General features: G+C 41.1%; 1 protein-coding gene across 1 annotated transcript; it reads right to left on the reverse strand.

Annotated features, from left to right (window-relative positions):
* Positions 1-879: 879 nt before the first annotated feature.
* Positions 880-6,287, reverse strand: LOC120432736 (extracellular calcium-sensing receptor-like). Its single transcript, XM_039622348.1, has 9 exons — positions 6,052-6,287; positions 5,459-5,753; positions 5,231-5,317; positions 4,757-5,026; positions 4,332-4,538; positions 3,980-4,255; positions 2,085-2,312; positions 1,878-2,001; positions 880-1,790 (listed from the first exon to the last, which is right to left on the reverse strand). The coding sequence occupies exons 1-9, from the start codon at positions 6,285-6,287 to the stop codon at positions 880-882; spliced, it is 2,634 nt and encodes an 877-aa protein (XP_039478282.1).
* Between the last annotated feature and the right edge of the window lie 3,854 nt (positions 6,288-10,141).

A 10,141-nucleotide genomic window follows, 5' to 3' on the forward strand; every position in this document is an offset into this window, starting at 1 on the left:
TTTGCCGGGGGCCAGGTAGGGCATTAACAGGGAAAGGGGGGCACAAAGAAATACTCACATGACATAAAATGTGTCATCCAAAAATAAATTGAACTGTAATATATCTAATGCTCCACATCATTTTATACAAGATCGTGAATTTTGGGCCCAATTTTTACCAATGTGGACCTTCACAACCAATGCTCAAACATTTTGATGAATGTTTACCCATCTTCACAATTTGTTGCTTGTTGTTTAAATAACTATTCACCTATCTAATGGCATTTCCAATTTATTAAATAATATCTGGTCAATTGCATCAAAAGCTTTTTTCAAGTTTCAAGTTTCAATGTATTATTGTAGGGTCTACCTTACAATATAAAGGCCTTGAGGCAACTTTTTTGTGATTTGGCGCTATGTAAATGAAATTGAATTGAATTAAATTGAATTGAATTGAAGTTGATAAAAGCTCTGGCTGTGTACTTTCTTTGATCAATACAATGTTTTGTGTTTATGTGTGTAGCCAGTCTCTATTATGTGAACGACGATGTCCACTGTATGCAGGATGGTGAAGGCGGAACATCCCCCTCTGATGTATTTTTAATATATTAAGTCAAGGTTTATGAGAATATAGAAATTTGTTAGAAGATGCAATAAACACTAATCAGTATATGTTTATAGGAACAATATTTAATTTCATTTTGTTCTATTTTTCAACTGTATCATGAAAAACAATTACAGTAGAATAAATCAAAATATTAGCACATTTGCAGTCATTTAACACCAGCACAGAGATTTAAAAGGAATATTAAATTCATTTAAATATAGGATTTTTATTATTTTTTTCTGTCTATACTACAAAGAGAAGATGTGCTGATCTTTCTTTTATTAGCTGACATTTTATGACCCAATGCCACGGGCCATAACAGCTTTCTTTGTGTTCATCTCCGGTCTCAACAGGATTATGTAACATTTGGGTCCAAACAGTGTGATCAAAAGTCCAAAACTTGAGGCCAGGATAGCAAATACCTCCACTGCATCTGCAAGATTTCCTGGTGAGCTGATATAAGCAGGAACAAAGGCCACCCACACAGCACAGAAGATCAGCATGCTGAATGTGATGAGCTTGGCCTCATTAAAACTATCAGGGAGATTCCTCACCAGGAATGCAATTAGACAACTGAGGAAAGCCAGCATGCCAATATAACCCAATAACACTGCAAAACCAACAGTGGACCCAACGGCACACTCATACACTATCTTGTCATTGTGGTATTGGGTGTTTTTATGTGGAGTTGGAGAGGAAGAGACAAGCCAGGCAGTGCAGATGGCTGCCTGAATAGATGTAAGAACTAGAACTGTTCCTCTCTGCTGCATAGCACCAAACCACTTCAGACTGGCTGCCCCTCCTGGCTTGGAGGCTTTGAACACAGCCAGAACAACCATGGTTTTTACCAGGATGCATGAGACACACAGCACGAAGCTGATCCCAAATGCTGCATGCCTGAGTTGGCATGTCCACAGCCTGGGTCGTCCAATAAACAGCAATGAACAAAGGAAACATAACTTAAGTGACAGTAATAGCTGGAAACTAAGTTCTGAATTGTTGGCACGCACTATGGGTGTTGTGCGATGGTAGATAAAGATCCCCAGAACAACAGCACATATAAATGTTCCCAGTAAGGAAGTTGTTGTCAAACAAATACCCAGAGGGTCAAGATAGGAGAGGAACTCTGTCTTCTTAGGAACACAGTGGTCACGCTGGGGGTTTGACCAAAAATCCTCTGGACAACTGCTGCACTCCAAGGAGTCTGATACAAAAGGGAACATTGGTGAAATGCATATTATTTTTCATAAAAATGAAATTGAATATGTCATGCAAAAAGAAAAATACATACTGCTCTTATTAGTAATTTTCCCTTCAGAACAAGGGATGCAGTCAAAACAGCATTGGGGTTTCCCCTTCTCTCTCACCATGTGGGTACCAGGAGGACAACTCTCACTACATACTGATCGAGGTGGCTATAGGATGAAATTAAATATTAGCCTTTACATCGATATATACTAGATGTGGCAAAAGTTAAATCTAAAAAAACATATCTAACCTTCTTGGATTCAAAGTTCCAGAAGATTTTGTCTTCAACAAGTATGAGTTCTTCACCTTTGAAAGTTGACCTTTTAACCTCACCCACATTTTGAACTTTAGTGCTTCCATCAGGGAGCCACAACCAGTTCATCACATCATAAATTGGCAATGCATCACCATTCTCATCAAATGACACTTGATCGCCAAACGGAGTGGTGAAGTTCACCCTTCTTAAGTAATAAACCAGCTGTTAAAAAGGGATGCATAACAAGTAAATTACTTTTGCTGTTTTTACAATACTCAGCTGTAGCTTTCCAGCTGCCAGCCTCACATACACAACAATGACAACAACTTCAGTCAGAACCCAGTACAGACTTAAATGCAATGGAGGTGTGATGAGCTGCTGCAGCTCTGGTGTGTCAGCCTCCCTAAAGTGGCACCACAAATCATGCCCCACCACATACCCCTATGGCCTGACTGAGGCTGGGGAGCCATCCAGCTGACTCCTCCTCCCACACACACTTTTGCATGAGTAGGTGAGAAAATCAACCACAACCGGTGGAATCCCCAGCCCCCACCCCAGCGACATGGATGTTTGAATCCGTGGGCTCACTGTGGGGCGTGGACCAGACTGGCAGCTCACAGGTGGCTTGACAGGTGGCCAGCGCACAGGACCAGACGAGGCAGGACCAGCATGTGCCCTGACCTCCAGCGAAGAGGACGCGGACACCGCTGGACCGGACGGCATGGCGACCTACAGCTCCAGCAGAGCAGGTCCTCCCCAGCGCTGTCCACCGGGTCGGGTTGAGCAGGTAAGTGAGCAGGCGGTAAAATTGGAGGTTGCTCAGCTGCCCTCCTCCGGGGAACAGGAATGAGTAAAGACATCTGCCGGGCACTAGCCGCTCACACCAAAGCAGTGGGTACAGGTGCAGAGGTAGGCTGTGTCTTGCCGGGTCTCACCCTGGGGACCAGCATGGTGCCAGAACAGATCGGACAGCAGCCACTCACATGCAGTCGAGGGACGTCAGTAAGGGCAGCGGTGGTAGTGGCCAAGACCCGATCTGAGCTGCCAGACTATCTATCAACTGCATACGGCAGTGGGATCTATCCTGCAGCTGTTTCAACTGCCGGTGAAACACCGCTACCTGGTACCTCGGCGTAGCCGGGAGCTTGGCCACCACAACCTGGCTGGCCTGGTCGCGGTTCCACCATGCCCCAATACTGGGTTTTGATACCACTGTAAACGATGCATGGTTGACCCGACCACATTGTCACACTTTTATTTCCAGTTGCTGTTTTTACAATACTCAGCTGCAGCTTTTCCAGCTGCCAGCTGCCACGACGACAATAACTTCAGTCAGGACCCTGTACAGACTTAAATGCAGAGGAGCCGTGATGAGCTGATGCAGCTCCGGTATGTCAGCCTCCCGGCAGCGGCGCCACATACCATGCCCCGCCCCCACCCCCACCCGTCATTAAATAAAGAAGTCTATATTAAATAGCTTCTGATCTAAATATATTAACTGCTAATTTTAATGGGTGTCAGCATACCAAACTAACTCAATTGACTCAGACCCGAAGTTCTTCAAATGAAAAGTCAAAAATGTATTTACAATCACCAGGTAAAATATATCCAAACTGTGGGGGTTGGGATATCCAGGGATCCATGGATAGGAGGGGGAAAAGGTCAATACAGAGCGTCTTAATCACACACACCATGCACCTTTCCAGTGTCACTGGATTAAGTGTCACTCCACAACTCCAAAACTGGGAGTATGGAAAATCCATTTAGCTCACACCAGCTTTTTAATAGTTAATATTATGACATTGTATTTAGCTTTACATGGTAAACTCTATCCTGAAAGTAATTGTAAAGCAAAGAATTTATAAACAGAATGTAAAATTATATCAGACCTGCCATGGCTCCAGTGACCGCAAAGTGGCACAGCTGTTCCCACTGAAAGGCCCTCTTCCTGGTTTGCACCCCAGTATGTCATCAAGGGAATATGCCAGTGCATAAACAGCTTTGTACACATTATACTCAGGCCGCAGGTTAGAAACATCCAAGAATTCATTGTCCACATTTTCTAGATCTTCCTGTCCAGTGCATAATGCACCTCCACCTTCCAGCCAGCCTGCTGGAGCTGGTGCAAATCTACACTGAAATGCGAATTCCCAAAACTGGTTCACCTGAAATAATTTTTTATTGTTTTTTACAAATGATGGAAATTGTTCCAACTACTACATTAAAAACTTTAACTCTCACCATACTATTTCCATAGCTGTTATTGTGATGTAAGTCAGGACGTATTTGTAACAAGAATTCCCTGAGTCCTGGTATCTCGCCTCGACGAATAGCAATACCCAGTGTACCACGCAGGTATGGCATAAGCTGAGGTGTTTGGAGCACAGCAGCTGCTGTCCAGGCTTCACTGGCCATCCATTGTAGGCCAGTTAGATTTTGCCTCACTACCTGTGAATTAGATTACACCATATTCTATGAAAAGATATTGTAACTACAACTTGTTTAGTGACATTATCATGCTATTTAAACTATAATTCATCTTTTAAATAAATTCTGCATGAACAGTTTTCTGTAATCATTCAAATAATGATCTAATAAATGTTTTACACAATACCATGATTCAGACCTTTGTAATTAATAATAAATGGATTGTTTTAAAGCCAAACCTCTTCCATAAGGTTTATCATGCGACTGTAATGTTCAAAGACAATGACAACTCGAGCTGTGGATTTTTTCATCACATCAACAATCCTCCTGAGTTCTTCTGTGTCTTTGTCCCAGGGCAAAACCTCAGTGTAGGCCAGGCAACTTTCACTTAACAGACTCAGCTCAGATTGAAAGGATCTTGCTGCGTGAAGTCCATAATCATCGTCACTGACAAGCAGACCTACCCAAGTCCAACTGAAATGCTTCAAAATCTTAATCATAGCACGTACCTAAGTGTAAGTGCAGAGACAAGAACAATTTTCCACATGATTATTACACCTTTATGGTAGCAAATTAGCTTTGTTCATAACAAAGTAAAACTGGAACTGAAAAAGCATTTTAGTATCATTGTATGCATATTGTTGCAAAGTAGGCAATTCCTTTAACCAAAAAGTCTTTGTTGACAACAAAAACAATTGTTGACAGATTTTCACCTGGAAAGCATCACTTGGGATTGTCCTAAAGAATGATGGGTATTTTTGATGGTTACTCAGGCAGGAACATGTGGAAAAATAACTCACCTGAAAGATACAGACTACAGATTGTACCAATATTGATGTACAGATGTCTTAACTTTGTCATGTTACTTCAAGTGTCTTTAAATTTGCAATTAAATTAAAATAATCCAAGAAAACTGTTACATGGTCAAACAGAAAACTTACCATAGGTACTCTGTACAAACCTAAGACGTTGGAGATGGCAATAGAATTTGTAGAAGATGAATCACCCACAATCCCTATGACAGGAGGATTTCCAACACATGTACTATTTAATATAATTTTCTTTTCTTGACCACTGGCCAATGACAATGCTGCACGAAATCCAATTCCAAGTTCAAGGCAGTTATCATACAGAGTGTATCCCAGAGTCACATTAGGTAGCAGGTTTGAGTTTCTGTTGATCTCATCAATAGCAAAGGCCATGGTTTGTGCGAGCTTAAATCCTAGGGCATAAACACTAAGAAAAGAAAAATTTAACTGAAAAATACATTTTCATCAAGATAGATTTTCAGATAAGATACTTTACTGCAACATGTGGCAAAATTACTTATCATTAAAAAACATTATAAACAATTAAGGAAACTGAATAACAATTAACAAGATATTTTCATGACAAATAATATAGATGCACCATACAAGATACATGTATTTATCTTGAATAATAACAAATCAGAAAGTACAGTTACTATAAATTACAATCTCATATTTCCTTTGCACTGATTTCCATTTCCCTTTTTTCCCCCAGCCATACTTACCCATTACAAGTAGGCTGTTGTGGTTTTGAAGTAAAAGACTGAATAGCAACACTTGAAAAGAAGTGGATTTGAAACAGTCCCCCTAGAACCACATCACCAGCCTTGTACATCCCATTTAGATCAAACTGTCCCTGTAACTGACATGAGAGAGAAAACTGTGAAGAGGATATGACCGAGGAAAAGTAGCAAGACAGCAAAACAAGCAAGAGCAAATTGGTTCTCAAAGTTGAGCACATGACAGCTTTCTGAATCACTGATCCCAGTCATTAGGTTTTATTTCAATGCCTTTCCTTTGTCTTTTATTGACTTTTTGTGTTGTTTTGTTCTTGCACACCAACCATTAAGGAAGAAGGGTAAGAGTGGGTGGGGCCTAAAAGACGAAATTATTTTTGTAGTTTTGTATCCATATGCAGTTAAGTACTACTGTGAGTCAATTAGATATGACCCCCCCACCACCACCACACACACACTTGATTGACATCATAAAATTTTTATTTGTGTTTTATTATTTACTTATTTTTATTCATTATTACATTTATCAAGTGACATAAAGCAAGAATGAAGACCAAAACATACACAGTCTTATTTCATGCATAGCAAGGTTCATGCTCAAAAACTCCATATTAAAAACTTCAAGTCCAAATCGCATTTGAAACGGAAAATAAAACCATTTAGAGTGTCAAAAAAATTTAGTTGCTTTGTAAGAAGCTGACTGTAAAGGGAAGACAAGACTGGGAAAGTTAGGGGGAAGACCATGCTGATGGATGTCAAAGGGATGGTTCATTTCAGAAGGACAACCTGTAGGTAGAACAGGGGAGAGGAATCTCTCTGAAAGTTGAGCAGATGTTCAGTAGTAATGATGAAAAGTCATTTGAATCTAAACCAGATGCACTCAGGAAGCCAAGGTGTCAGAGACCGTCAATGGCTACAGATAAAGTGGTCTAGCAATGAGGATGAACCCTTCTGGTGGCTGATTTTTAAGCTCTGGAGGCAACACTTGTGGCCAGTGGAGAGGGCAATGTTTTGAGTGGTGAAGTAATAGAAAGGCTCACAGCAAAACAGAGTAGGTAAGTGGCCTGATGTGAAGGCAGAGTTACATATAGGTGATGGACGGGTCCATTCATGTGGTTAAACTTGTGGCTAGCAGAGAAGGCATATGTTCTCATGGGGGTAAACCCAGTGAGATCGACCTGGTGACCAACAGTAAATGGGAATCACTCTAGTGGCAAGGATGGAAAGTGAACCCAATAGTTCTGTAGCCCAGCTTTAAACCTGGAAGAGTAAACAAGGCTGAAAAGTGGCCAGACCGCTGAGGTCAAATACAAAGTACAAAGATTTTTCCAGGCAGCTCAGGTTCTAATGTTGGAAAGGATGTGGGGATGTAAGACTGCAGGAACACAACCTGAGCCTGAAATACTGTGGTATTATTCGAGATTATCTTGGGGCCAGCTCAGACATAAACAGTTGTCTGTGGAAGACTGGGAACTCCCATCGTTTTAAAGCGTATTTCTATTATGAGTTAAAAGTGCAATAGAAGTACATTTGACTTATGAAACATGAAACTCTGAAACAGTTCCTGGAGTAGCCAGCACAGGATCAGGACACCCAGTCACAGGAGAGGGTAGCTCGTGCACCAGAAAAAAACTCAGGATACACAATCTCAGGGCTAGCTAGCTTAAACGTATATTAAACGTACATTCTCAGTTTTGGGTACCTGCCGCTGAGAAAACATGGAGCAGCTCAGCAATGTGTCAAAAAAGGACAGCGATGCTTCCACCAAATGCTACCACGAAATTCTACCACCCCCCACATTCAACCATAGCTGTGGAAACATAATTTGGGGGTGTTTTTCAGCTAAGAGGATATGGTGTGTAGACGCATTGGTTGACTCTAAAGGGTTAAGGTAATGAAGTGTCTTAGCCACTATCCAGAATAAGTTCTAGAGAAAATGTGGAGAAAGCTGAAACCTCTGAACCTAAAGCATTTAGAGAATTCCTGTAAAGATGAGTGAGGCAAAATCCCTCATGACATGTGTGCAAACCTAGTGACTTACTAAATTGTACTATTGTGATTGCCAACAAGGGTTTTTCCACCAAGACCTAAGCCATGGGGATCAAATACTTTTTTTCACTCTCTGACATGCAAATCAATTCATGACTTTTAAGTAATGTGTTTTCTGGATTGTAAGTTTGCTCGCTTCTTTGGAAGAAAGCAAACTTACAAATTCAGTAGTGATTCAAATAATTATTTCCCCCAAAGTATATAAACTCTGTAGTGTATCCTGAGTCTTCCCTGGGGCCTCCTTCTGAACATGCTTTTAACACCTCACTAAGGAGGCATCCTATTCAGATTCCTAAACCAGTCAAACTGGCTCATTTCGATGTGGGTGAGAAGTAGCTATAGGCTGAGTCCCTCTTGAATGACTAGAATCCTCACCCAATCTCTCAAGGACAGCACAGCCCACCTTTGGAGGAGACTTATTTTCACCATTTGTATCTGCAGTCTCATTCTTTTGGTCAATACCCAGATCTTCGTGAACATAGGTAAGGGTCACAGCATAGATTGACTTGCAAAATCAACAGGTTTGCTGTCTTTCTTCACTCTCTTCATCACCAATGGAGTGTCACCATAGCTGCAGACATGACCCCAATCTGTCTATCACTTAATAGACAGAGTGAGTCCACACTCTTGAACAAGACCCCAAGATATTAAACTTCTCCACTTTTGGCAGCAACTCGTCCCTTACTTAGATTGGGCACTTCAGGGTTTGCCCGCTGAAAACCATTGCCTCTAACTTGGAGAAGTTGATTCTCATTCCTTCCACTTCAAATGTTGCTGCAATGCTGACAACCACCCCAGTATGAGCTGAGACCACAACCCAATGAGGCCAACAGAACCACATCTTTTGCAGAAAATAGAAACAAAAGCCTGAAATGACCAAAGCAAGAACCTTCTTCCACTTGTCCATACAAATCTGTGTCCCTGGCAAAGTCTAAATCCTATTAAGAATGAGTCTGACTTGCTGACAATATCAAACAAGCTCTCAAAGCCCTTCACCTTTGTTGTCCACTCTCCACTATTGATGGATAGTGGACAGGCACCAACTAACTTGGAGCTAGAGCTTAGTGAAGCAACTTCAACAATGGAGGTATGGAAGGTGGTCTAGTGGGACTTACTTTCCTGAGCCTCCCTCTCAAGATTGTTGAAATTTTGCTGGAGGTAGGGATTAAAGATCTTGTAAAGTGCCGTTACTGCCAGATGCTCCCAGCAGACCCTAACTATATGCTTGGGCATCCCATGCTTGTCCATCACAGAGACAGGCTTGGGACAAAATACAGAGACAAGACTGGACACAGAAGGGAATTGGAAGTGTACAAACTTGGCTTTTACTTTTTCATAATGCTCTCTTTGACCAGTGTTGGGGAGTAACGGAATACATGTACCAGCGTTACGTATTTAAAATACAAAATATGAGTAACCTTATTTCGTTACAGTTACTGTTTAAAAAGGTGATATTCAGAATAAAGTTACTTTGTTGAAATAAATGGATTACACAGCGTTCTTTTCCTGTTTCATATGTTAGGCTATGCCCTGTCTATTTTTGGCAATTCCACACCGGTGGAACCCCAAACAAAACATGCATTAAGAGGCTCTAATGCCTGGGTCTCAATCTCGCGGCCCATGTCACCTCTACTAGCAGCCCGAATAATGACTTGAAGAAATATTTTTAAAGAATATTATTAAAAAAATTATTTAATATGAAGGCAATAGGCCAGGGGTCAGCAACCTTTAACACCCAAAGAGCCATTTGGACCCAGTTTCCACGGAAAAGAAAACACTGGGAGCCGCAAATACTTATTGACATCTAAAATGAAAATAACACTGTTATTGTTTTTTTACCTTTTATATAAACAACTAAAGTGTGTTGCTTATGAAATCCATGAAGTGCTACAGAGAAATCTAAATTTTATTTATGTAATGAACGCATTTTAAACTCCATACTTGGCCTGCCTAGGGTTGAAAATCTCGATAAGTGTACGGCATTTCTGCGGGTATGGTTTATGCGAATGTGACGCTTATTTTGAGCGAT

Source organism: Oreochromis aureus, linkage group 14 (assembly GCF_013358895.1).
Source record: "Oreochromis aureus strain Israel breed Guangdong linkage group 14, ZZ_aureus, whole genome shotgun sequence".
NCBI classification, from domain to species: Eukaryota; Metazoa; Chordata; class Actinopteri; order Cichliformes; family Cichlidae; genus Oreochromis; species Oreochromis aureus.

Coding starts and splice junctions, on each gene's coding strand:
- LOC120432736 (XM_039622348.1), bottom strand. CDS start 6,287: ATGTGCTCAACTTTGAGAACCAATTTGCTCTTGCTTGTTTTGCTGTCT. Junction 4,539..4,756: donor TGATAAACCTTATGGAAGAG/GTTTGGCTTTAA, acceptor TCTAATTCACAG/GTAGTGAGGCAAAATCTAAC. Junction 2,002..2,084: donor GGAACTTTGAATCCAAGAAG/GTTAGATATGTT, acceptor TTCATCCTATAG/CCACCTCGATCAGTATGTAG.